Source organism: Siniperca chuatsi, linkage group LG15 (genome assembly GCF_020085105.1).
Source record: "Siniperca chuatsi isolate FFG_IHB_CAS linkage group LG15, ASM2008510v1, whole genome shotgun sequence".
In the NCBI taxonomy this organism is placed as follows: domain Eukaryota; kingdom Metazoa; phylum Chordata; class Actinopteri; order Centrarchiformes; family Sinipercidae; genus Siniperca; species Siniperca chuatsi.
Genome location: NC_058056.1, coordinates 23,414,787 through 23,442,619, shown reverse-complemented (window position 1 = coordinate 23,442,619; position 27,833 = coordinate 23,414,787). Strand labels below are relative to the sequence as shown.

General features: G+C 39.2%; 2 protein-coding genes across 4 annotated transcripts in view; one reads left to right on the top strand and one right to left on the bottom strand.

Annotated features, from left to right (window-relative positions):
• ccdc177 (coiled-coil domain containing 177) overlaps positions 1 to 9,252 on the top strand; it is a 40,648-nt gene extending 31,396 nt beyond the window's left edge. The window contains exons 1-3 of one of the 2 annotated variants that reach the window (XM_044167480.1): positions 1,551 to 2,295; positions 3,042 to 6,328; positions 8,700 to 9,252. In XM_044167480.1, coding sequence (XP_044023415.1) covers positions 3,054 to 5,603 — 2,550 coding nt within the window. In that variant the 5' untranslated portion in view covers positions 1,551 to 2,295; positions 3,042 to 3,053 and the 3' untranslated portion in view covers positions 5,604 to 6,328; positions 8,700 to 9,252. Of the gene's footprint in view, positions 1 to 1,550; positions 2,296 to 3,041; positions 6,329 to 8,699 lie in introns of those variants that run through there. The other variant, XM_044167481.1, reaches the window with a different exon arrangement.
• plekhd1 (pleckstrin homology domain containing, family D (with coiled-coil domains) member 1) lies at positions 8,938 to 27,703 on the bottom strand. 2 transcript variants are annotated; one of them, XM_044167484.1, is made up of 14 exons: positions 27,248 to 27,703; positions 26,670 to 26,841; positions 23,565 to 23,658; positions 23,260 to 23,349; positions 22,723 to 22,799; positions 21,395 to 21,486; positions 21,252 to 21,304; positions 20,764 to 20,858; positions 20,569 to 20,662; positions 18,826 to 19,034; positions 16,832 to 16,964; positions 14,415 to 14,559; positions 12,355 to 12,498; positions 8,938 to 11,198 (listed from the first exon to the last, which is right to left on the bottom strand). In XM_044167484.1, exons 1-14 carry the CDS (start codon positions 27,306 to 27,308, stop codon positions 11,041 to 11,043), a joined length of 1,617 nt encoding a protein of 538 aa, XP_044023419.1. In that variant the 5' UTR covers positions 27,309 to 27,703; the 3' UTR covers positions 8,938 to 11,040. The 2 variants fall into 2 exon arrangements, with proteins under 2 accessions (XP_044023419.1, XP_044023417.1); XM_044167482.1 differs by having other exon boundaries at positions 27,243 to 27,261.
• Positions 27,704 to 27,833: the final 130 nt, after the last annotated feature.

Below are 27,833 nucleotides of genomic sequence, written 5' to 3'. Positions count from 1 at the left end.
ACAACAGAGACAACTACCACTATTTTTTACTTCTTCTACCACCTGCTAGAACAATAGCTGTATTATTGCTGCTACTAACAATTCTGCTGCAGCAATTGTAGTAGTAGTAGTAGTAGTAGTAGGTGTTGTACAAGTAGTTGTAGCACTGTAGTAGTTTTTGATGTTACAGCAGCAGCATTGTAGTAGCACTTGTAAATGCAAAGATACAAGAAAAAGTAGCAGGAACTGTAGTAACAGCACAGTAATGTTGTTCTCAGGTCTCTTGAAAAAGATCTCAATCTCAACGACACTACCTGAATTAATAAAGTTTAAATAAAAAAATTTATCAGAGGCATCAACTTTTCTCATGAAGGTGCTCTTGAACTCTTACCAGCTCTGTTGTCGCTGTCCTGTCTGTGACCCTGACCTTTCACCTCAAACACAGCCTCCTGCACAGGGATCAATTAGTGCACCAGTGTTTGCTTTCATTAAATAACTTGTCTTTGCCAGTTTATTCCCATTCAGAGTCAGTGGCCTATGCAAGCTTCCTAACTCTGAAATCTTGTATAATGTTTTAGAAAACTTGGAAGTTATAGTTAGTGACTTAGTTATTTAGAAAGTGAGAATTATTAAATAAAAATAATTTAGAAATTTAGAAAACTGTACGTTTCAACTCACCTATTTAGCGTTTATAAGCAGTAAATAAACATTTATTAAATGGTTTATAACACGCTGTATAAACAGACAGTGACAATATTATAAAATATGGTCATAATAATGAATGTCTTAATAGAAGTTATAATTGCTGACAAATACTGTACATTAATAAACTCTTGTATCTGCTTACAACTGCATAATAGTGTCTATAAACATTTTATTACATTTTATATATATATAATTTTATATTTAAATATACTGCAGGACCCTAAAACTGAAGCAGCTATTTTATTACCTACACCTTTGCTTTTCCTTCATGTCATAATATCTTGTGTTTAAAAGGCCTATCATGCAGAAAACTACAAACCACAGGAGCAGTGTCCATCAAAATAACTGTGATGGGTGCTATAAGCTATTAGTTGTTTTTTAACTCACTTAAATCAATGCTGTTTAGAAATACGTTTCCTCCTGTTTAGGTGTAACTGCTGTGATGTTTTTGTGTGAAATGGACCAAAAACCCAACTCTCCACATTACATTCACCATAAGAGTTAAGAGCGTTAATAGATACAGTTGCAGCTTCTCTGTAACAATAAAATGAAAACATGAAAGTGAAAGAATTAAAGTTGAATCAAAATTGAAACATTTAGTCAGGTAGATGCTCTTTTGGTTTTGTTTTTATACGGAAAATAAAAAAAATGAGAATCTGGCATTTAATAATAAAACCTGTTGTAGTTGATCTCTTCTGAGATGCTGATTGGCTGCTGACGCCCCTCTGATGGCCGAGAAACCCAAAGCATAAATATTATATTATAGCGTCCTCTAGTGGCTATTTCAAGCGATTACAGTCTATTCCGTTTCACACACAGCCAGGATGGCAGATGGCAGCTGTCACACACGGTGCCTTTTGATGGGCCAGCCTGCACAGATTAAACAAACATGTGTTTTTAGATAGGTTCGACTCTCACATTTATTTTAAAATGAATAATTGATATTTCTTTAAACAGATTTTTGTATCGCCTAGCATACAAAAGAAATTATAAAGCAGTAAATAATTTAGGAAACTTCTTACGAAGACACTTCCCTGCTTTAGACACACAGGCCTACAGTACATGTCTCAGGTAGGAAAAGCTACAGGAGGAACTACAGCACCATTAGGCCAGTGTTTTGTTACATGTTAAAAGCAAGTAAGTTGAAAGCACAGGCGCTTGGTTAATTGCAGCGTGCAGACAGTATTTTTAGCATATTTGCCACAAGCGGGCGGAGCTAAGGAGGCTGAGATGGAGGGATGCTGCTGAATAGATAGCAGGTGCAGACCGCTGATGTTTACGGGATGCACTTTCCTGAGGGAGGATCAGAGGAAGCTGGATAGGAGATTTTTTTTTTTTCGTCGTGAAGAGTAAATTTCACTCTGGGGACGGTGTTGTATTTATTTTTAATCACAGGGAGATTTGAGCTCCGCTGCTCAGACCGACAGGCTGCGAAAGGCTCCGTCTGTCTCTGTCGTGTCGCTGGAGGTTGTGACGATGTGAAGCTCCATCGTTGGGGTCGACGGCCCAAGCCTTTCTCCTGAAACCTGGTATTATGCAGGGAACAAGGGGCACTGGATGGATTAAAGGGGAACAAAGCACCGGTTTAGACAACGTTTTGCAAACTGGCAGGTCAGTGGATGTTTGTGTGGTGCGCCACCGCATGAAATACAACCAATCCACGGGATCAAACAGCTGTAAATACAGTAAATATTGTCTTTGTAACACAAAAGCAGCCACATCTCTAATGAAATCTGTCTTTAAAATTTGACCCTGGAGTTGTTTTTAATGTGAAAGTGCAGCTATTTTCTGCCGGTATCCTACTGATGCAGAGAAGTCTAGGCCTTCACTGTCTGTAAGGTGTGAGTCCATGATGGAGAGCAGAGAGCTTAATAGATTTGTCCAGTGCTTGTTTACCAGATAGAATCTCAAATCAAGATAATACTATCAACTGGTTAGTAATGTATGTCGCAGGACCTGGTGTGATTTCAAAGGTATTCGTAGGTTGATTGCGTGATGTAGAGTGAAAAATATTCCTATGAGTAATCAAATTCTCTCAGCCTAGTAACTCTGCCAAAAATAGACTCTCTATTAAAGGACTGTGGTGTTTTTTTGTGTGTGTTATGTCACGTCCCTGAAGGGAAAATGTCTCATCTGGTGTAAAATCAGTGCATGAATATGTGTTCATGCATGCGTGCGTCTCTGAACCTGCGTTATGACCCTCCCCCACAGACTGCATCTCTCTTAAGCTCTGGACTGAATGCTGTAATCCTCTAATTGAAACCTCTTTCCACTATTTTATCCACTAACCCCTCACATATCATACAACCCCCCTCCCTCCATCGATCCCTGCCCCCCTCCCTCTTTTCTGCCTGCAGTATTAGCCAACTATGGTCGACCCCTCGGAGGCTGAGGAGGAGAATAAGTGTAAAGGACCACTGCTCGATACACCAGCTGTGGCCACTGAAGACCCTCAACTGCCAGAACAGGCCGATGGCACAACAACAGAGGAGGATGGGGATGCTGGGTTTGAGACACCACCCACTGGCAGTTCTGAGCCGAGCCCCTGTCACGCTGCATCCACGGCGGGGCCAGACACCGCCTCTCAGGGGGCCCCATCTCAGCAACCACAGACTCAGACTGACAAAGATCTGTCCCCCAAATTGCATCTGGACCTGTACAACTTTGACTCACCAGCTGCAGAGGGCAGCCGATACGTGTTAACAAGCCCCCACTCTCTGGAGGCGTGTGCTCGGTGTGGGGTCAAACCTGTGGAGCTCCTACCACGCCCGCTGGCTGACTTCGCCCGGGAGGCTCCTGGCCGCTCTATGCGTGTTGCAACAGGTCTGTTTGAAGTCTATGAGAGGGACAGGAACGCCAAACTGAGGCAGTGCAGGGAGGAGAGGGAGAGGATTGTTAGAGAGGAAAAAAGAAGGATTCTGCAAGCGACAGTCAATAGCGGCAGCAGTGCGTCATCCTCCTCTGTGGAGCAGCAGCATAAAGTCGCCTCTGGCTCCACTCAGCCTCCTAAATCTGGGCCAGTGACCTCCAGCTCAGCCCCTGATTTTGGAGCATCCTCTAGAACCACAGCATCAGCTCCAACCTCTAAAACGGGCACAGCTCTTTTATCTAAAGCCCCCACCTCTAGTCTTAGTACCTCCCCTAAATCTGCTCAGTCCTCAAAAACTGGTTCCACAACCTCTACACCATCCTCCAAGGGTGGTTTCCAAGGATCTGCCAAACATCCTTTGTCCTCCTCATCTGAACAAGTAAAAACCACACGTCTGCTCTCGTCTTGCCGTCCACCAGTAGTCAGGAAGTCCTCAGGCGGTAAATCTTCAAACACTTTCCCTAGATCAACACCAAAACCCCCCTCTTTCCCCAGAGCCAACTCTACATTAACATCATCAGTGTCAAAGCCTGCAGTTCAGAGTTCTGGGACGCCTCTGAACGGCGTAACAGGAGGACCGTTCTCTCAGCACAACGGACATCTTGGATTTCATTCCAAAGGGCGAGGAAAAAGCCATTCGCTGGAGTCCTTACAGAGGAGGATGGATCCCGTCTGCTCTTCCACCTCCACCACCACCACTACCACTACATGCACCTCATCAGAGTCAGGTGCTTCCTCTTCTTACAGCTGGGATGGTGTACGAGATCACTGGGCTAAAGTCTCCAGTCCTCGAGCTCGCACTATGGCCACTTTCAACTCCCTGATGGGCCGCAGCCTCAGCCTCGGTGACCTGAGCCACTCTCCTCAGACCACACAGAAGGTGGAGCGCATAATGAAGGAGGTGAAGCGCCGAGGCCTGAAGGCCGTGTCCGAGCGCGACCGCAAGATTGCAGCTTTGATGCTCGCCAGATACCAGGAGGAAGACATCATGAGTCAGACCCGCTACGTGGCTCACCTTCAGTGGGATAGTGAACGCAGAATGGAGGAGCTCCGGCGAGAGCAGGAGGACAGAGAGAAGCAGCGTGCGGTGCTTCAGTGCCAGCGGGTGTGGCAGACCCAGGTGTCGATACGTCAGCGAAGACTCAGCCAGCAGGAACGACAATCAGCAGCTGCCAAGATGCGACAGGCTGAGGAGAACGAGGAGCGATGGAGGGAGCTTGCAGAGCAGCAGGAGCGTAACCGTCTGCTGAGGTTACAGCAGGCAGCACGAGAGGAGAAGCATAAGAAAGCTCTTCAGGAACAGAACCTAAAGGCCCTGGAGGAGGAGAGGGCAGCCATGCTGGAGCAGGAGAGGCTGCTGCTGAAAGAGAAGCTCACCATGGCTGAGCTGAAGAGGCAAGAGAAGGAGCACCAGGCCCAGGAGGACAGACGAGGCCTGAACAAAGCAGAGAAGAGACGCCACGCCGCCCTGATACAGGAGATTGCTCGCAGAGAGCAGGAGGAGAGGGAGGAGGCCAGGAGGGCAGCAGAGGAGAAGCTCAACCGCTCCCTGGAGAATTATGAGCAGATAGTTGAGCGTCGAGGGCAGGAGCTGAAAGAAAAGGCCAAGCGTGAGGAGAAACAGATCCAGAAAGCACGCAAGGCAGCAGAGAAGCGTGAGAGGCAACAGCAGCAGCTTCTGGAAGCTCGCGTAAAGGAGGCAGAGAAACGAGCCCAACAAGCAGCTTTAGTGGCCGAGGAGAGGGCCAAAGAGAAAGCTCAGCGGGCCGTCCAAACCCGGCAGGAGAAGGAAAGACTCCAGAGGCTCAACAGGCAGCGAGTGGAAGAGGAGGAGAAGCAGAGGCGTCTGGAGCTGCTCCAGTCCATCGAGAGAAAGCTGGAGAAGAGCGAGCAGATCTTCAAGGAAAAGAGGGCGGTGCTGGAGAGCGCTCGCTCTGTGGCCCGAGCCTCTTTTCATGTACGAGACAAAGTGCGGGAGGAGACCAACATGCGTACTTTTGATAAAATGGCCCTGGAAGCTCAACTCAAAGCCAGCATGGATGATAAATAAACCCATAGCTATAACCCCATAGCTTTGTTGTGGACTCGTGCTCAGGCTACTGCCTTCATTGTGGCCCTCATCACTCAACAGCTTTACACTTCTTCCCATAAAGTCCCACAGTGTTATTTTTTCCTTACTTATCTTCACCCATCAGCTGGTTTCATTACATTTTTGACCATCAGTTTTTATTATAGATCCTGTCAAAGCAAACCAAATCATTTTGTGTCACTGATAAAATGAGACTACAAACTATATCAGCTCTTATAAATTAACAGTGAAGCCTGTGTGGGATATACAGTAGACTTCATATTAGATGAGAGCGTAGAGAGAGCTGCCTTGTGCAGCAACACAACCCCTCCTCTCTCTTTGCCCTCTGCTCCGTCTATCTCAGCTACTGGACTGAAAGCTGTGCAGGAATGAAAAGAGTCATTGTTTACCAGGAAGCACAACTCCATGACAACTGCAGAGGCTTTTAAGGAAGCATTCCTGCAAGGGAAAATGAAGCGCAAATAGTTAGACCCCCAAAGCAAATGAAGGGTTCCTTTTGTACACACACTGTGACACAACTAGATATAGCATGGAAATAAAGCCCTGGGCTGGACACTTGTCTGTACCTACCCGCTGACATTGCAGCACAGGAGGGCCGTGTGCACGAGCTCTGTGCTGATGAAGCATCAGAGGACGCTCGATCTGCTCCCAGCACAGCCGCCTGCTGACCAGGTCAAGGTCAACAGGTACAAGTTTTTATTGCTTTTACAGGTTATGCAATGCCTTCTGTTTTGTTACGTGCTGTTGCCTTTCAGCGCTTTCAATTAAAACAAAAAACCCCACAACAACCCTTGATCACACTGACCCCGAATTGACAGTGCAGAGAGGGGAAAAAAATGCATTTACTCATGAGCCGACATGCAAGCCAACAACAAGCTTTAAAGGCCTCTGGCTGCGCTAATCCTACAATCTCTCAGATTAAAAAAAAGAAAGGGGAAATACACATGGGTTTTTGCCCTCAGATGTAGCCGTTGCCATAGCAATAGAAATCAGGATGGAGCAGCGAAAGGTGACTGAGCAGATTGAGTGTATGAGGGGGCTGCCTGTGGGGAGCTGTGACAGCTTATTCTGGTTGTTTCTTTGCAGGGCGTTATTGGAAAAACACACCTTCGCATTGTTATGTTCATATCTATGTTAGGCAGGGAAATTACTGCAGCATTCCTCCTCTTCACTCATTCAGGGAGAAATCCTTTTAAACCTTCACCTACAAGAGTCCGTCTCTGTCCCTGCAGCAAATCTGTGGCCAGGAAGTAGACTGGGCCGAGCATTTCAGACAGTCACGTGCCTGATACCTGCTAAGGTCACTAACTACTGAGATAAAAGCCAGAATGAATTTAAAATGCAGCATTAGACCAGCAGAGGACTAACAGGCTTATGGCACTGACTGGGCCACGCTGTTCCCACCAGATAATCATGGGGAGGTGATGTAAGGTTCGAGGGATGAGATGGCAGATTTGTAGGTGCTTATGATAGTGACTGAAAAAATGAAATCTAGAAAAGGTTATATTAAAATGCAGTAACATTATAAAAGCTGCAGTAGATACCTCCTAGTAAACCACAGGTACATTGAATTCTACATTAAAAAAGAAAACATTAGTCATTTTGACAGAAAATCAGATTTTAAGTCCTCGTTGTTGCATAGATTTGACAGCTACTGAACAATTACATCAAAGAAGTGTCATATTAAGAATGGCATTTGTTATTTCTGTGTGTCTCAAAATACTTGATGCAAGTGATGCAGCACTTTATATTAGTAGTTCAACGCGTGGTTCCTCCTGCTTAAAATCGGAGAAAATATGGCAGACCTTTTTGAATTATGCCAACATTAGTCTCTAAACTCTGTCTATTCACATAGACAGTGTAATGATCATCTTTATCATTAATAAATAGACTGCAAACAATGCAGTAAGTGGTTTATCTAAAAATCCAAGAACTATCTATAATCAGTATAAAATTACTCTGGTTCAAGCTGTACTTATTGTGAAATGTAGTTTAATTTTACCTTTAGTAAACTGATTTTGCAATAAACCACAAAGGGCTGTGTTTCACTATCCAGCTCATCTTCAAGTGGCTCATTGCTTTTATATTGTCTTATAGATGAGTTAGTATCTTGTTCGCACATGATACTAACTCATCTTTTTGATTTCGGAGGCTCCGGACAATAATGTTCATAAACAAACTAAAAGTGCAACACTGAGTCAGTGTTGTGTTTAGTAGGGTCTTAAATGTCTTAAAATACAAAGTGCATGTCAGGCTTGCAGTAAACTAAAATTTTAGAGTTTTATTTTTTTTCATTCAGTTGTTCAGTATAAAGTACTTTTATCATGAGACTGAAAAAACAATGTCTTGAAAAATGTGTCTTAAATTAATTAAAACAGCCAAGTTGACTTCATTGTTTTAGTACAAAGAACATCTTTAAACATGATCATCAGTACTGATGTGATACCATGTGTACATTTTACTTTTTTAAATGTATCATTTTTATCATACATTTTTATCCATTATATTCCTTTCTAATCCATGTTTTTTCACACTAGTCTTTTAGCACAACCTTAAAGCACGGCACATTGCCGTTTCACTACACATATTACAATAACACTTTATTTTAACCCCCCTATCTAGCACAGTAGTTTATAAACCCTTAACAGATGATTTATAACACTATACATGAGTTGTAAGCAGATAAAAGGACTTTTAAGTGTTCATATATTTATCAACTGTAACTCCTCAAACATCTTCATCATGTGTGGAAAACCATTTCACAGTATAACATAGCTGTAACAAATGAGCAGTTATAGATGCTGATATACATTAATGAACACTTAAAATATCCTTATGTGCTGTCAACGCCACTATTGTTATAAACCATTTATTAAGTGCTTTTAAATGCTAAAGAGGGGAAGTTAGAATAAAGTGTTACCCATGTTACTTGTGTATGTAACAAAAACTTACAATCCTTGAATTGAGGAGCAGAAATATCTGTTTTATTAAAGAAAATGGACTCCAACCGTAGTGTTTATACTCACATTCATCACACTCTTATTTTATTTGCTGCAGGTCCTGGTGATGAACAAGAGCTGGTGATGTAACCCTACAATCCCCCTGACAGAACTTTTCTTCCCACACTGAACTTTATCAAAGTGTAAAACACAACAAGTCTCTCTGATGGAAAAACATCCCTATCAAGAGTTTTTACTCATTTTAAACTAGTAACAGTGCCATCGATTGTGCTGCTGGGAACAGGAACCCAGATTCGAGCCTACAGCCTTTTACCTGCATAAATGAAAGACATGTACAAGGTTCAAACACAGCTTTATTAGCATCAAGGCATGTTGTTAAGTACATTATGTCCCCTCTTACCTTACCCTGACATGTGGGCTTCTTTTCTGTATCATTTCTGGTAAGTTATCATTTGTACATTATCATAAAATGCTTGCGTCAGTGAATTACATTGAGTTGCTTGGTCAAGGACAGATTTTCATATGTAGCAATAATGAAATGGTCAAGGTTCGATATCAGACACATCTGTGTTGCCATAAAACCTCTGTTAAAGGACACAATCTGTGCATACAATCAAAACCAGAATAATAAAAACAAACATTTTACAAGATGGATTTGCATTGGCTGTGCTATCTGCTAAATATGTTCTGTATACTGTAAATCTATTATAGTAGTAGTTGTTTTAGAGAATGGTGAAAACACTAGAAACTCAAGGTACAAGGCTACAGTCGCACACTGCCGACTGATTGATTTATGACATGTTAAGTGTTTCGTAAGATGCCGTAATGTTACTTGACATTATCAGGTGGAGTCTAGAGTCCCAAACGTTTTAGTCAAATACTCGATTAGGACACTACTGTAGTACAATAGTATACCTTACTGAGAGAACAGCTGTTCTTAACATACATGTAGTTTTAACTTATCATAATGACTCTTTGATGGAAATGCCCTATAAGTTCCTAAATTCAGGAACTAAATTTAGTTCATCTTCAAAAAAGTCCCTGCTCTGAGAGTAGTACGTTCTTGTATCTACATTAGGACAAGATGTTAGCATTTCTTTTTAATGGTAAAAACAAAGTGAGGCTTTGTTGTTGTCTGTTTCCCAACTAGTTTAAAAAAAAAAAAAGGAGTGAGATAAAGAGAGGGGGCGTGGCAGTTGAGAAGAGCTAGCGAGTGAACGAGGAAAAATAAAATTAGATTTGCGGATTGTATCATTAGATTGTCTGCTTTGGAGACAGGCGTTCTGGAGTTTCAGTCTCCTTTTCATTTATTCATTACATTAACTCAAACATTTAAGTCACAGAACAGTAAATACAGAACAGAACAACAGGATGACTGCGTTGTTTCCTTTTGCGTTTCAAAACGCTACTTGTTAATTGTTCTAATTTGGCTAATCTTCAGGGTTTTTCAGACGCGATGGAAACACAAATCACATTGGGAACTTTTTGTTCGAAAAGGGCAAGAATTTCTGTTGTCAGCTTGCAATAAGAACAAAGTGGTTACACTTTATTTGGATATTCCGCCTACAGATAGTTTAAAGAGTATTTGTAACATTTCAACAGCTTATTAGTTGAGATTCAACTGTTTGACAAATGTAACCGTTTTCTAGGTTTGGGCACAAAAAACATCTTGGTAAGCGTATGTTCATGATTTGTCACATATACTCTATTGATAATCTGTTAAACATCTACAGACAAAGCGAAACAGTTGAAATGTTACAAAGACTATAAACTATTTGAATAGTCCAAATACAGATAAAGTGTTACCAAGTAAGTGAATGAGAGAAATAAAACTTTATTTACTAGTAGTTTCATCACGATAACGTTCTAAACTATAAAACTCAGCAGATTGTCTACTTTGGAGAGAGGTGCTCCAAACTTTTCAGTTTCCTTTTTCGCCTCTACACATCTCCTTTTCCTTCATTCTTTACATCCAACTTGAACATCAGAGTCACGCAACAGTAAATACAAAGAAAGAAAGAGTATGAAAATTGCATTTCAATCGCCATCATAGTTTTTTAATCCTTTAATCATTCTAATTTGCCTAATCTTCAGGTTTTTTCAGATGCGATGGAAACAAACATTAATGCGTAAAAGGTACTTTCAGTTCCTGAGTTTACTTTTTGTGGTTCCTGGAACTGTTTGGTCAAAAAGGGCTATAAACCAGTGCATATATATATAAATAAAATAGATTTTTTAATGGATTTAGTCTTTCTGTTAAACTTAATTTTGATTGCTCTCAGTACAGTTTTAAAAACGTAAGATTGCAACCAGAGATGCCATCAAACAGATTTGTATTTTAATGGTGGGTTTGGGATCAGGATCTCTACAGCACTCGGTGTGTGGACTGAGGTAAAGCTAAGGACCATTTCTCCTCTTTTACCTCGCTCGCTGTCCTCTCAGTCCTCTGTTTTGTTTGTGGTGTCCTTGCGAGCAATGATCTTGTACACGCTCTCTCTGAAGCTGCTGTCGGAGGTCAGTCGGCGTGCCGTCTCCCGCAGCTCCTCCATGCTGCCGTCGTCAGCGTTGGCTACAGCAAAAGACTTGGAGTGTTTTACTGTAACGAAGCAGTGAAAATATGTAGAGAACATAACAATCAATTAGGTACTTACTTACTTGACTCTTAACAGGTGCCTCATTAAATAACAAAGGAAGAAATAGACATACTATGATTTAAGTACGGATTTTGGACTGTTGGTCAGACAAAATAAGCAATTTGAAGACATAAACTGGGGCTCTGGAAAATTGTAATGGACATTTTTCACAATTTTATAGACTGAACAATTTAAACAATATTCATTTGCTGCCCTATAGGCTACAAATTTACCACGACTGTACTAGAAGAACCATATCCACTGCTACTACAGTAATGCTACTAGTATTACCACATGTCCAACTGCTGCTACTAATAGTAATAACACTACTGCAACTGTTGTTACTACTTCTAATACTATGCATCACTGCCAGTACGAATAATGCAACAACTACTAGTAATAATAAACTTTTTCAATAGCACAATTTGTGCATAAAATGCAACACAAAGTGCTTCATATAAAAGAAAATACAATCAAATGGGATACATTTAAAGACTATTAAATATTTGGAAAGTTAAAAACTCTTTAGGAGAAAGCAAATCTTAAAAAGATGTGTCTTCAGATTCCCACAAAACCTCAGACAGACTGTTCCTTAGTTTAGAAGCAGAACAAACACTAATACACCTGTGTTTACAAGTACAACTACTAGAGAAAGAGGAAAGATCCAAAGGGGAGTGGAGGAAGGAGCGTGGACGAGGACGTGGCTGATGAATTGATGGATCTGTTAAGAGGAGCTTAGCATGGTCATGACGGATGAAGGGTGATTCAAAGGGAACATCTTATTTTGGACCACAAAGTATACATTTATCATCCTTTTTACTGCTATAAGGTTAATGTAGCACAATAACTCGATTCTCTCTGTATATGATGATGTTGCACTGTCTAGTCAATGCTGTATGCATTGTGCTGCATCCTCATGTACCTAATATTACGAACAATGTTAATTATCCAAACTTTATTTGTGCAGTGCTCAAACTGCAAAACAACTCAAAAATACTCCACGGTTAAAATTTTAAATCTATATTTGAGTGTTTTTCTGAAGACCTTGGAAACGTGGATGAATTCAGGTATAAAATATGCATGTTTCCGGTGTGTATGTGTTATGATGCACAGACTTACACCAGTGGCGTCTGGAGGCTCTCCTCTGGATTCGGCAGCTCTTGATTCTGCGTGCAGCAGCTTTGTGCAGATACACAGCGTTCTTCATTATCGCTGGAAGCTTCGCCTCAATCTCCGCTGCACAGATACACTCCTCAAAGAATCCTGGTTAAACACACACACCAACAACAGGATGCTTGTGGGCTTCAGATGTTTTCATGTAACAGAATCTCAAATAGCCAACATACATTATCAGGTCACTCATTAGATCCTAGAGATGCATGTGACAGATTTCTGTTGCTCATTTAGAAATGAGCAATAAGGGAAATATTAATGGTGAGACTTAAATCTGTAATTTACAGATAAACAAAACAAATTTTATGATCTGTGGAAAAACTCTAAATGCAAAGTCTGCATACTTTTCTATTTCCAGAGCTTTGAGAGAATGGAGTCATCACCTGACCGTGGTCCTGCACTTAGTCACATTCCACCACTGGTCGTACCCATATCCAACCACCTCTTATCATGTGACCTGAGTACATTTATTCAAGTACAAATTTGAGGTACTTTTCTACTCTTTTCATGCTACTTTCTACATCTACTGTACTTTCTACTTCACTATATTTATTTGACAGCTTTAGTTACTGCAGATTCAGATTTTTGCAAACAAAACTTGAAGCTTATAAAATATGATGCTTTGTTATAATTTAAACTACCTAACAATATATACAAGTCGAGTTGAAACGATTAGTTGATTAATAAAAAATGAATGGCAACTATTTTGATAATTGTTTGTCATTTTTCTTGTAAAAATGCAAAAACATTTCATGGTTCCAGCTTCTCAAAGCTTTTTCCTTGCAATTATTTTAATAATTTTGAATAATTCTGAGGTTTGGACTATTGGTTGGACAAAAAAAACATTGTGAAACTGTTTTCACAAATTACTGATTATTTTCTCGAGTAATCGAATCAATTAGAGTAATCCATAAGGAAAATAATCATTAGTTTGCAGTCCTATTAAAAAATAGTTAACTTAGATATTTTTAAGTACATTTTCCTGATTAAACTTACATACTTTTACTTAAGTAACACCTTCAATGCAGAACTTTTACTTGTAATGGAGTATTGTTTTACAGCCTCCTCCACCACTGGGTACAATATATAGGTCACATGATGACATCTGAGCAAGTTCTGTTCGCTGATGAAGACTGTGGAATACATTTGAAAGCTCTGGGAATAGCTAAGTAAGTGGACCTTGCATTTAGAGTATTTACAACTGATATTTGTCCCCAATGTCAAAATTACAGTAACTACAGCATTACCTTGATATAAATGTTACAAAAGTATTCAAAATAACAGGAAAGATGTTAGATTTGTGTTCATCACATCGACTCAAATTGAAACTATTACTGGAACAAGATTTTTGTAAAATGTAACTTGCTATCCTTTATTAAGACATAAGAAGTAAGGAGCGTTATATCGTAATATTAAACTTTCACTGTACGATTGGTCAATTAATAGATTAGTCAATCGACAAAAAAGTAATCTGCAACTATTTGGATAATCAATTAATCTTACTGAATAAAACTAAAACTTTCTATGGACTTCCTGGAATATAAAACATCTTTCAATACTTTTGACTGATATCTGCTGAATGTGATATTGTTTCTCCTACAATCAACATGTAATACAAAATCTATCCAGAGGAGGGCAGTCACACAGGCCTAAGTGTCAGATGAGATCAAATTCTGCACTTCACATCTCCACTGTGTGTTGAAGAACATTTAGATCTGTATGTATATCTCTTACAGAGAATTATGTAAGTAAATATGCTTGAATGCATATTTAAGTATTTGACTGAGAGATACTGATGACATTCTTGCTGCCATCCTCATATATAGGAACTATCACCACACCAAACTCCATACAATATTATGACAGAAAAACAAAAACAATTATCCCTTCAACTTCTGACTTTTACAGCTCCCAGTGAACTAAATACAATCTTGCAGCACACATTGGGTCTACCAGCGACACATTAATATCTGACATGATATGAAGGTATCAGTGAATGCACTCACTCCTCAGCTGAGTCACATCCCCCTTCATCTTCTCGTCTCTCTCTTTGGTCCGGTCCAGTGACTCCAGGCCTTTCTCCAGGTCCTGCAGAGCCTCTTCAGCCTGCTTCAGTCTCTTCTCCAGCTCCACCCGGGACTCTATCTCCGCCTGAGACACGCAGGAAACACACAGGATGTTAGTGAAAACTTATTTAAGCAAGTGAGTCGACTAAGACTCGGGTTAAATCGATATACTGTATCTGTATGTGGATATTTAAGGGACATACTGGGTTTTTAATTATGTGATGGAGGAAAGATTTCACTCAGCTTAAGAGGTCAAAGTTTACTCAAATTCAAACTGTCTCATGATGTTTGAAGGAGACAACACAGCAAAAGCAATGTCACTTCTCAATAGACACTTTTAGTGTTACATAATGAACTGAAAGCAGCACTACAGGCTTTTCCACCTTTTTTAATAATTTATCCTGGGGAAAAACACTTAAAAGATGAATTGCAACTTAAATACTGATTGCTGTGAGCTTCAGTCCAAAAATATCATTATCAATATAAAGCATGTAAAACCCTACTAAATACACATTATCTAGAGTAGTAGCATGGAGAAACTGTTCAGAGTAAATACTTGAGGTGACTGGTACAACCAGTCAGTTGAGATTTGGGTATTTGCTCCAAGGCACTTCAATAGTTCAGGAGTTTGTATCTTAAACTGCTTGTCTCAAATAATGAGGTTTGACTGAGGCCTCACGAAAGACAGAGAAAGAGTGAGTTGATGTAAAGGAGCGATGGACACAAAGCAAAGAGGAAACAGAGGTAATTTCATACAGAGAAATTGGACATTGGAGTTTTTTTGTTCCAGTAAGTGTAATGTGATATCAGCTCTTCATGCCAGAGAGATTCAGCACATCAGACTGGGAGTGAGAGATGAGGAGGAGGATCTGCTGCTGAACCACCCTCAAGATATCACAGACCCGATTCAGTATGAAATCTGACAAGCAACAACAGTGGTGGAAGAAGTACTCTGATATTTTAAAAGTAGCAATACTGATAATAAGTAAAAGTACATAAGTATTGCCATCTAAATACACTTAAAGTACCAAAAGTAAAATTACTCATTATACAGAATAGCCCATTTCAGAATCATATATAATATGTTACTGGATTATCATTAGTGATGCTTATTAATGCATCACTAATGTTGCAGCTGGTAAAGGTGGGGCTTTATATACTGCTGGGTAGGTTAATCCATAATATTACATCATCATTTTTTAGTTGATTTATATTTGTATTAATAATCTGCAAAGCAACTAAAGTTATCAAATAAATGTAGTGGAGAAGAAGTATAAAGTAGCATAAAACGGAAATACTCAAGTAAAGTACAAGTATCACAAAATTGTACTTAAGTACTAAATTGGCTTGAAATTGAGTTACATTCCACCACTGATATCCAAGTTACATCTAATTGGTTTCTACAAACATACTCAGCTAAGTTTGTAATTACAAATGTAATTTAGCCAGTGCCCTGGTATTGAGCATGACTAACTGAACCATCGTTATTGTTATTAGTTCCACCTGAGCTTTTCCTGCTATGAAAGGCAAAATGTCTGCTGTGACAATCTTGAAACAGAGGTGTTACTTGTAAATGGAAAGTAACTATTTTCCATTTATTGTACAAAATTCAAGCTTTAAAGGCCTGAAATACATTTGAAACTCACCCATTTTCAGCTGTTTTTACAATAAATGTTTATAAAGTAAATTACAAAGTACGGTAACCGAATCCCTTCAGTCCTTCTAAAGGCTCACAGGCTTATTCAGTTGTTTTCGCTCATTAGACCTCAGATCAGGTTGAAAGTGGTGGGCAGGACTTCTTGTGTTAAATAATACAAGTGTAATTTGTCCAACTCTATCATGTGCCAGAAAGCTAACAGGAGACTTTACAAGACGTCAAACACCATCCACACAGAGCTGACAAGAGGTCCAATCAACCAAAAACGGGAATCGTGGGTGGGTTTACCATGGGTGTAAAGGGCCTTTAAATCAAATACAACAACAACTAAAAATTGTATTTATACGCACATATAATCAAAAACAAAATTATTTTTAGTTTGAGTAATTAAATATATGGACACATCAGACAACACATCAAAACCAGATTTGTTAAAATTTGCTAAAATTCTTCCAATAAGGCCAGTTTGGAGAAACTGAACTAGAGGACCTCAATAAGCAAGTTTACTTCATTTCAATTTGATGTTTTCATCATTTGACTGTTCATCTTGTGACTACTCTTGTCACTCTTATCTTCTGAAAGTATATTTGAAAACATAATCCTGGCAGCTGATTAATACGGTGCCCTTTAAACTGACTTTGAGTTGTGTTTTGTTGCTGTGTAACGGCAAGCTGAGAGCAGCCGACTTGCGCTCTGTTACCTTGAGCTCGGCCTCAGTCTGCTGCTTGTCCACAGTGAGCTGAGAGAGCGACTGCTGCAGCGTCCGAGCCTGAGACGAGTAGTACTCCCTCTCCTGCTGCAGGACTTTAGCCCGCTGCTCTTTCTCCCTGAGCCTGAACGACAGAAACACCATCAAACAGGGAAAAGACTACAAACACACAACATATACAACATAGAAAACATCATGCATATCTCTGTCCTAATCTGAAAATGAATCCACACAAACGCACACCTTTAATATAATTTTAAGGTTAAAACAAGGAACCACAGAACTTTATCTCAAAGAGACCAGTTTTATCTGTACATAACATCTGACATTTAGCATCTGTGAGACACTTACATGAACATGGTAATACAGCAAATTGTCGTTTTAGGCGCCGGTTTTTGTATGAATTAAACAAAATGAGATAATATTTGTTATTTAGTGAGCTTTAGAGGTGCTGGTAGGCAGATTTTGTTACCTTTAGTAAGAGCCAGGCTAGATGTTTCCAGTCTTTATGTTAAGCTACGCTAACCAGCTGCAGGTTTTAGCTTCATCTTTAACGGACAGATATATGAGAGTGGTATCTATCTATCTCAACTCTCCACCAGAAAATGTCGAGTTAATGCTTTGAGATTGATTTGATTCTATGTTTTTTATTTGGTTGAATATCTGATGTTCTTTAAAATAGCTTTTATTAATTCTTAAGCCAACTGTTGAACTTAACAATTTACCAGCTGTCTTCATGAATTCTTTGTTTTTGCTCTGTTGTGAACATTTTAGATACAACAGACACAATTCCATTTTGTATAAACAGAAAAAAATCTATTCTATTATGGTTTTATATATTCTTTTGTCGGGATATTGAAATATATATTATAAATATAAATAAATATACTATAAATTATAATGTATTAATCCAACAAAACAGCTCCGTAATAAATTCTGCCTTTGTGAAAAATTGTGTCAGAGCGGTGTTGATTCAACTCTTCTGTCATGTTTGAGACAGTTTCTGGTGTTGTTGTATCTTTGTATTATTTTTGTATTGGAGGTTTCTGTTACTTTTGCTCCTCAATAATATGTTAATAAGGTGGGCAAAATATTAGAAACACCTTTCAGGAAGAAAAAAAATTAAGGAAAAAATGTTTTTATATTAAATGTATTATTACTGCATCATTGTGTTTCCAATAAAATAATATCATATAACATCAATTTGAGTCAACATGCAAACAACTAAAGTAATAGTCTCGACAAAAACTGAACATTTTTACCAGCTTTTGTTGCAGGACTGTTGTTTTGCAATGCAGATGAGGATCAATTTGTATACTTGTATTTTTCCATATGGCTGCAGCTGTACGTGTCAGTCAGAGGACGTCCGAGAAGAGGAGGAGAGTGAAGGCAGAGCTCATGGAAACATAACGTTATGGGTTGTATATTTCAGTGTTGTAACAGAACATTAGTGCTACACAGTCAATAGCAGCTGACTGTGATATCCCACTTACTGATGCTGATCAATGGGCTGGTTGTTTAGGGATCAATACACATTTCCACCAGTTACATCCTGTGTGCCATTAGCATAGAGGTTCCCTGGAAAGGCCAGAGTGTTTCACCCTTTGGATGCCAAAACATAATCGCATGCTAAAGCCCTCTTGTGAACTTATGGATTTTTTTTTATTATTATTTTCCAATATTGATTCAGTAATCAATGTGTCTAATGTGACCCTGACATTTATACGTTCATTAAAACATTTTATTGTCATTTTTGTGTGAAAATATAAACACTTCATTTCTGACTGAAAAACCGAACTCCTTCAAGAATTTTCTCAACCTGTAGCAACCTTGTAACTGCAGCGAAGAAGTTAAAATCACCAAAAAAGGACTTCTGAAAGTTTTCAAGACAATAGTAAAAGGAAAAGTCTGTTGCACATTATTAGTTTTGTTCTGCTTTTGCTGCACCAAACCAGTAATCCCTGTCTGATGCTGGGTTCACTCACTTGTCATCAGCCTGCTCCTTCTCCTTTAGAAGGATCTTCATTTGCTCCTCGATGTGTCGCAGGTCCTGCAGCAGGTCCAGGTCTCCGGGACCCTCCCCGTCCTCGGACTTCCTGCAGGCTGAGCTCTCCCCTGCCGTTTCCGCCTCCTTCTCCTCTGGCTCCTTCACCCCCAGCAGCTCCAGAGTTCGCTGTTTCTCCTGAGAGAGCTCCTGAAGGACAAAACAAAGACATTCAGATCCCACTGAATCTACTCAGTCGAAAATAATTTAAACTTGTTTGGTTTCATTAGTGAGACTGAGTGCTGCATATTTCACATATTATAAGTGTAATGTAATAATATCTCTTGTTTAATGCAATGGACAGGAAGTTGAGCGTTTATTCCTTACATTGGAAATAGTAGTTTAACCCCCCCTAACTCAAGGTCCACTCACTGGAGATGTGCTTGAAAGCTCTGGAAAAAGCTAGTATGTCAGTGGACCTTGAGTAAAGATTTTTTTGTCAAATGAACTTAAATGATCTTTTCCATACATTTTCATGTCTTTTTCAGATGCAGCCACTCAGCTAAAATCCAAATTTGTGAATGAGTGACATATTTATATGGAACTATACTGTTATATTATAGTTATACTGAACAGTGTATATACACATATTTTGAGTTCAGTTATTACATTTATGAAAAGGTAAGATTTTACTAAGAAAGACAAATTTTCTACGTTAACAGTCAGTTATGGAAGAGAGTTACAGCCACACAAAGCTGTTCTTTGTGATTAAATTTGATATTCTGAGAAAGTTGTGATTCTTTGTATTAAGGAAATAGTTCGACATTTTGGGACATGTGCTTCTTTGCTTTCTTGCAGAGAGTTAGATGAGAAGATTGATCTCACTCTCATATATTTAAATATAAAAATACAGCCAGTTGTCTTATTTTAGCATAAAGACTGGAAACGGGGAAAAGGCTAACCTGGCTCTGTCCAAAAGTAACCAATCCGCCTACTAGTGCCTCTAAAGCTCAGTAATTAACATGTTATATCTTGTTTGGTTAATCCGTACAAAAACTGAAGTATAAAAACAACATTTGTAGTTTTAGGGGGATTATATGCCAGATTATTTCTTGGCCAGGAGCAGTGACTTGCTGGAGTCTCTGCTGGTGGTCTGGCAAACAAACGAAATATAACATGTTAACTAGTGAGCTTCAGAGATGCTGGTAGGCGGATTTTGTGACCTTTACACAGAGCTAAGATAGCTGGTTCCCCCTGTTTCCAGTCTTTATGCTAAACTAGGATAACCAGCTGCTGGCTGTAGCTTTATATTTAACAGACAGACAGTCAAAGCAGTGGTGTCGATCTTCTCATCTAACTCTCGACAATAAAGCCAATAAGCATATTTCCCAAAATGTCAAACTATTCCTTTAATTCTTGACTTTTGTTGTGATTATAATCTCTCACAATACTTTCTGACTCAAGTTTTTTTTCACATGGCTCTAATCCTCTTCCACAGAAAGTTGCATCAATGTCAAATTTATTACTTTACCAGGATAATTGGCCTATCAACCACGAGGGTGTGTTACATAACATATTACATCAGCAGTTGTAACATTGCATGGTCTGAATCGAGCACCAGAGTCCTTTCCAACTCATCAATAAGTTATTTTTGTTACATGCTAGCGCACATGCAGTATCTACATAACGGACAATCTGTGGATGAGTGACAAATAGCTTTTATTTGAGCTTTTTTTTGTCATACCTCAATGGATTTCTGCAGCATGATGGTTAAACTGCTCAGCTCTTCTTTTTCACTCTCAACACCTTTCAGGGACTGAGCTGTACCGTCCAGGTCTCTGCCATCAACACACAACAGAAAACAAATCACATTCATTTACAGGCTTCTACAGTATAATCAGTATCACTTAACATAAATGGGAAATAGTTGAGTTTTTACAGTTTGATATGCTCCTGCTCTGCCTTCAGCTCCAGCACCACCTCCTCAAACTTCATTTTCTCCTCCTCCAGAACCTGGTTCAGACGCTCCAGCTCCTGCACACACACAAACTGTTTCAGAGCTTGTATGCAGGACAATTTTATTGGTTATTAAAATGAAGGATCACACACAGGATGAACTAAGATAGTAGTTGGCTGAAAAAAAAGATCTTGCTATACAAGAGAAGTGTGAATTATCCTTTATTTTAATACCAAAATATTGAAAAGCAAAAGATGAATCGATTAATCAACTAGTTGTTTGACAGAAAATTATTCTACAATAATTTTGATAATGGATTAATAGCTTAGGTCATTTATTTAGCAAAAACATTCAATCATTCTCTAAGTCCAGCTTCTCCAATGAGATAATTTGCTGTGTTTCTCTGTTTTATATCATAGTAAACTGAATATCTTTGGATCGCGGACCAGAGGAGTAAACAAAGGTCTCACCTCTCTCTGTGCTCTTTGATGACTCAGCTCCTCAGTCTCTTCCATCAATTTATCTGGAGAAAGAAAAACATTTTACATAACCAGCCTTTGCTTGTTAAACCTTTAAAAAGCTCATTTTTTCAGGTGCCTTCCCCCATGTTTACCCAGATACTCCTGCTTCTCCTTGGCCAGCTGCAGCCCCTGAGCCTCCAGACTCTCAATCATGGCCTCCCCCAGTTGGGAGTTCTTCCATGTGCTGTTGGACAAACAATCATTTTAACAAAATCAAGGGATGAGTAAATTAATTAAGTAAATTAAAACACTGAGCACATAAATAGATGCTTTCCATCATTTTTAGCCATGCTAGCAGCATGCTTCTAGGGATGACGGTTCACCACTGTGGTCCAGACTGAAATATCTCATCAATTATTGATGAAATTTGGTATAGACATGAATGGTCCCAGGAGGATTAATCCCTCTGACTTTGGTGATCCTTAGGCTTTTCCTCTGAGGTTGATATTTGTGGTTCAGAGTGAAATATCTTGACAATGTTTGGCTGGGTTGTCATGAGATTTGCAACAGACATTCATGGTCTCAACAGGATAAATTGTAATGACTTTGGCGATACTCTTACTTTTCATCTAGCTCCACCAGCAGGTCAAAGTTTTCACTTATTCAGTGAACTATCTCATCCTCTACTTGATGAATTGCCATGAATTCAGGCATTCATGGTTCCCAGAGGATGAATCCTAACGAGTTTGGTGGTCCTCTGACGTTTCCTCTAGAGCCACTTTGACATTTGTGGTTTTTATTGAAATATTTCGACTATTGGATGGATTCTCATGAAATTTGGTAAATTCATGGTCCCCAGAGGATGAATTATACTAACTCTGATCCCCAGACGTTTCTTCAAGCATCATCGTCAGGTCAAACGTTCAATTTGTCCAATACTTTCATTTATGACCAAATATTTGCAATATTAATGACATTCCCATCAGCCTCAGCTGTACTCTGTGTATACTGCTAACTGCCAAATGTTAGCATGCTAACACACAAATCTAAGATGGTGAAAATGACATTATACCTGCTAAACATCATCATGTTAGCATTGTCATTGTGAGCATGTTAGCATGCTGATGTTGGTTTTTAGCTCAAAGCATCGCTGTGCCAAAGTACAACCTCACAGAGCAGCTAGCATGGCTGTAGACTCTTAATCTTGTTAAAAGCTGTAGCTGACAAAGGAATGTAATTTCTCAAGAAATAGTCTGAATATTCTTGTTTTGGTTGTTACAGATCTGAGTTATACATTATATACTATTATGACAGTTGTGGTTGCATCAGGGGGTTTTCTACAAACAAAAACTTCTCCCATCAAAATAATTCTATAATCCCATGAAAATTCTACAAAAAAGGGCTTTAAGAGTCATGTTATGTTTAATTCCTTCACAAGAGCAACATTTAGAAGTAGAATTTGTGTCAGTCGAATACTCACACTTTCCCTGACTCCTGGAGCATCTCAGTCCACTGAACCTGCTCCTCCTCAGACTCAGCAGCCAGGACTATGGTACCCTGGGGGACGGATATACAATATTTCACATCAACATCTTGTCAATAAAGTGTTCACGCTGTAAAATAGACAGTGGACTTCCATCTTTGGGCTGCTGAGATAGTAAAAATGTATGTAACACAGTTGTGTCCCAGTGTGCAGCTTAATTCACTCCATTATGTGTCCTATTTGTTGCAGGATTAGGCTGATTTCTCACATCATTACAGTTATAAAAGTACAATTTAGAAAGAGCTAAAGAGCTTAGCTCTGCAAGCTGATTTGTCATACAGTCAAGTGAGACTTTGCAATTACTATATGTTGCCATTTTTGCACTAAGTTGTTGTTGCATGTTGTCTGTCTGCACCTTTATGCCTGGGTCTGTCTTTTATAATTAATTAAGTATACTTTAAACCTCTGTAAGGCTGATAAAATAAATAATGGAGGAAACATTGCATTGAATGTGTGACAGGATCGTGGTCTTACAGTAAAGTCTTCCAGGTTGACCACGATGGCAAAGGGCATGCCCATGTTTTCATTAGCTGACACCACACATCCTCCCAGAGGAATGACTCCCTGAGACAGAAACACATCACACCATTATTCATAATGTTGTTTCTGGATAATTCAGGTAAAAGCCTTTTGTTTATAAAAAGCCAAAAATGACTTAAACACAGTTATTCATCTAAAACCTCCTACATGTTTAAGTGCACGTAGTCATCCAATAAAAAAAAACATGTATCTTCAACAATCTTCATTTTCAGGTGTGCAGAAAAGATGCAGCGGCTCACCTTAGGGTGGATGTTGAAGTACCTGTTGGTCTCAAAGTTTCTCTTCTCGCTCTCTGCATAGTAGAGCAAGAAGCTGTCTTTGATGATGAAGAATCTTTGTACCGAGGAAGACAATGAAAGCAGCAGTGAATCAATCCTGTGGGGCTGAAAGGAACCAACGTCTGCCGATGTTCTCAATACAAAACTGATGAGCAGAGCAGGTGACTTCCACTGATACATTTTAGTCTATTATAACAATATTTGAACATTCCTTCATGATAATTCTACATAGTCTGCCTCTTGTTGAGGGACAGAATATAATGTTTTCATTCAGAAATAAGTGACCTGTATAATTCATCGTGTGAAGGATCTGCTTTTTCCTGAATATACTGCCGCAGTTTTATTTTATGTTTTAGATCAGCGGTTTCCAACCTGTCCAACCGCTAAATACAAAGCAGAACTTGCCACCCCTCATCATGGTTGCATGTCTATGAGTGAGGAGCACTTATGGTTTGATTTGAATCATTTACAGTATTTCATGAGAAAAAACTAAACAAAATCTGAAAAATAAACATTTCTTGTTGCAGAATCCTTTTTTTGTTATTCCTTGCCCAAGTGATCACCTACAGACCCCTTAGATTCATCTTGTGACCCCTTGTGGGGCCCCCAGGCTGCTTTAGATGGTTGCAACTTCTCAGATAGTCTTTTTCCTACATTAGTCTGATCACAACATGTAGGGCTGATGAATTTTAGCCTTGTGTTCAAATGTGTTAACAGTAATTAAAGGAACTAATTATTAAATGTAAACTACAGTAACTACTTAAACTATTACATTTATTGAAAAGAGATTTGCCACACACACACAAATCCAGTTATCCTTAAATATTGCACTGACTGAGCTGCCATAATTACATTTTAAAAACTATGGTGAATATTTTGAAAACTTGGTCTATAAATACGAGATGTTATAAGTAAAAGTCAAAATTAGAATTTCAATTTTGAAAGGTCATCATGTGCAACATCACTGGTCCAATAATGATGCAGGTTGGAGGGACAGTGCAGCTTCTTATTGATTGGATCAGGGGTTGCTTGCATCATTGATGGGGGGGTGACATATTTACATGTTAACTTGTCACTTTCATGTCCTGTTATTGTGCATTTCCAACGAAACTTTGGAATTAAAGGTGGGGTATGCGATTCTGGAGAAATCCAATACCATGACAAATACCATGATATAGAGCGAACAACGACACAGCAGGTAATTTAACTAACATTAGCTAACGTTAACGTTAGGTTATGGATTAGCAAACTGTCCCTACAGTTGCTGTTGCAAAGCTGAAAGCCAGAGAGGACGAGACATTTCCCAGAGCCAGCAAACTAGCTCCAGACAGCGATACTCACAACTCTCCTGCTACTATAGCTAACATCGCAACAACAGCATAGCTTGGAAAACTAGAAAGTAATCTGAATGTATGTGAGCAAGTCATTCAACGTTACCTGACACATAAATCAGGGCTGGAATAGTGTTGTGTGGCTCGGTCCGAGCCACTTTGTTTGTTTCCCATTTACAGAGCCAGGGCTGTGTTCAAACACCAAGTTTTTTTGCACACACTGAACGGACAGCTAGCGGACTGTGAGGAGATATTCACTGAATTTGACAAAAAGACGTGTATTGGATTAGAAACGCACACCCCACCTTTAAGTCAACTTGAAAACAAATAGATATAAAAAGAGACTAATAGCAAGTATATGACATAATAGTTGAAGGAATACTCCAAGATTTAGTACTGCACTTCCATAATGTTGGGGGACTGAGAGACAGATTTAATAATGAATGAGATATCCTGACTTTTAGTTCCAGCTTCAAAAAAGCTGGATCCTTTATTTACCATAATGCAACTAAATAGCATCTTTCATTGATGGCATCGTCATGGTTATTTTCTCAGACTTTTGAAAGCTCCTCCAGAGTCCAAAAAGACATGATACAGCCATTTTCACAGGCTGTGTAGTAGTCTTCATGACGAGTAAACTAACCTTCATGTGTGAAATCAGCAGAGTGCCCCTTTATTTTCACGCACAGGAGAGGCTGTTAAATATTCTGCCACATTATGACTGAACTCATTTAAAATCGTTCTGAGGGTCAGACCGGTTGGCAGATTTGTTTCAAACAACTGCCATTTTTTTGTTAAGCTGGTGACAACAACAAAAACCACTAAATCACTGAGCTCAACTGTCTGTAGTTTGGCACAGAAAACCAAATAAGCATTTACTGAACACAACTAAATTCTTTTGACCTTCATGACACAAGCAAATGGGAAAGGTTACAAAGAGTGTGCTGCAAATGGACTCTCTGGATCCACTGTGTATTGTCGTTTTAACTGTTATGTAAACTAAGAGCATTATCATGACATAAGGTACCAATCCAGGCATTTTAACATCCAAATATACACTCCTCTCAGGATACACTGATGTAAAAACGCCTGTGGATAAGTGTATCCTGTTATTATATAAGGTATATCATCTAATACACAACATGTCACAACAGTTTGGTTGATCCGAAATGTCCATTTTGGAAGAAAATACGTTCATCATTCGACATCTGAAATACAATCAATCAAGTTTTATCAATTCTTCAGCCATAAAAACACATAATTTTCTGTAATTTGTGATTCTTTTCTAAAAGGAAACGTCACTACAGATGTTTTCAATTACGGCTGTAGAGCAAATTAAATCGTTTTTGCTCAGAACAGTAGAATATTTTATACTTGTGTTGTCAAATAAATGGTCAATTTAAGTATTTTAAACTCATTTGTCAAATATATTACAGCAACAATTAACTTTTCAGTACTCTTTGACATTCCTTGGAAGGAAACCATGAGCGTTCTCTAAGAATAATCAGCATTTTTGTCAGGAACGAAGGAAAACTTCTCCAAAATGTCAACTTTTTGAAAATTTAAGAAAAAGCAGATTTCCTTTTAAAGTTCATCCAGGTTTTGACAAGGTTTTATAAGTTGCAGAGAGGCTGAATTTTCCCCTGCTAATATTAAGAACTACAGTATATAGTCCCCTATCTAAGTTTAAAAGATAAAAAACACTCAAGACAGGTGAATCACACCTCACCCTCACCTGCGGGACCACTTCGCCGATGGCCGTCCGAAGGGCCTCTTCCACAGGACCCCGTGCAGCTGCACTTTGGTGCTGATGTCCAATGCTTCAGAGTCCGACTGCTCCATGGACGACCAGGGCGAGAACAGAGAGTTTCTGGATGAAGACGAGAACATTCTCTCTGGCTTCCCCCCTGGGTGGGGTACAAAAAAAGAAACTATCAATAGAATAAAAAAAAAAATTGAACCACCATACAGTCAGTCAATAACAATTATCCCAATAACTCGCACACACATAGAGGTGCATGTACAGTTGCAGGGACAGCTTCAATACAAAACAGGAAAAGTAGCAAACAAATCCCAATAACTCAGCAGGGTGGAATGATGCAGCTGCCAATATGCTCATCAGCTGGAGGCAGACTGACTGCACAGCAGAGATGAAAAAAGGGATGACAGAGAGAATGAGGGAGGGAGGGAAGAAGAGGAGGGATACTGGGAGGCAATGGGGGAGGGAGGGAGAGAGCTTTAGGAATGAGTTGCTAAATCTGAAGCCAGTCAATACATTCCAGCCAGTAAAAGCTGTTATTCAGATTACTGTACTCGCAGCAAGCAGCAGTCTCCAGCTCTTGGCAGGTATGAACTCTCTGGTCTCTCCATCCATCCATTACTCCAGCAGTGACTTAGGAGAACATCTGTAGCAGCAGAGGTGTGGCTGCATGACTCCTAGTAAAGAGGATGGAGAGTCAGAGTGGTTAACATGCGGCTAAGCATCGTGAGTATCAGATTAATATACAGAACATGTGTCAGAGTGGATGGACAGCGGATTATAAAGATATTGACAGCTCAGCCTCAACAGAGAAATACATGAGCCTGCAGATTTTTTTCTTCTCCATGAATAAAACACCCCGTCAGGGTAGAAAAGCCTCTGAAACCTCTGAAGATTTATTTTAAGAGAAAAGTCCCACAATTTGTTAAAAATGTGACCAACAGTAACATTAACAATCCATGAATTCTTACCTTAATGAATATACGATGAAAATTTTCTATAAACTGGCATCATGTGCATTAAAACCAACAATTTAAATGAAGTTCAAGCTCAATTCCACCTGAAATCTGGGGAATTACCACAACAGAAATATTATTCCCCTGCTACCTTTTTAACAGTAAACGTGCTTAAATCATCAAA

Excerpts from the sequence above, each read along its gene's own strand:
- plekhd1 (XM_044167484.1), bottom strand. The coding sequence starts at position 27,308 with ATGGATGGAGAGACCAGAGAGTTCATACCTGCCAAGAGCTGGAGACTG. Across the intron at positions 26,842-27,247 it reads GAGACTGCTGCTTGCTGCGA|GGGGGAAGCCAGAGAGAATG; the intron begins GTACAGTAATCT and ends TACCCCACCCAG. Across the intron at positions 19,035-20,568 it reads TGCTGCAGAAATCCATTGAG|GAGCTCTCTCAGGAGAAACA; the intron begins GTATGACAAAAA and ends TTTGTCCTTCAG.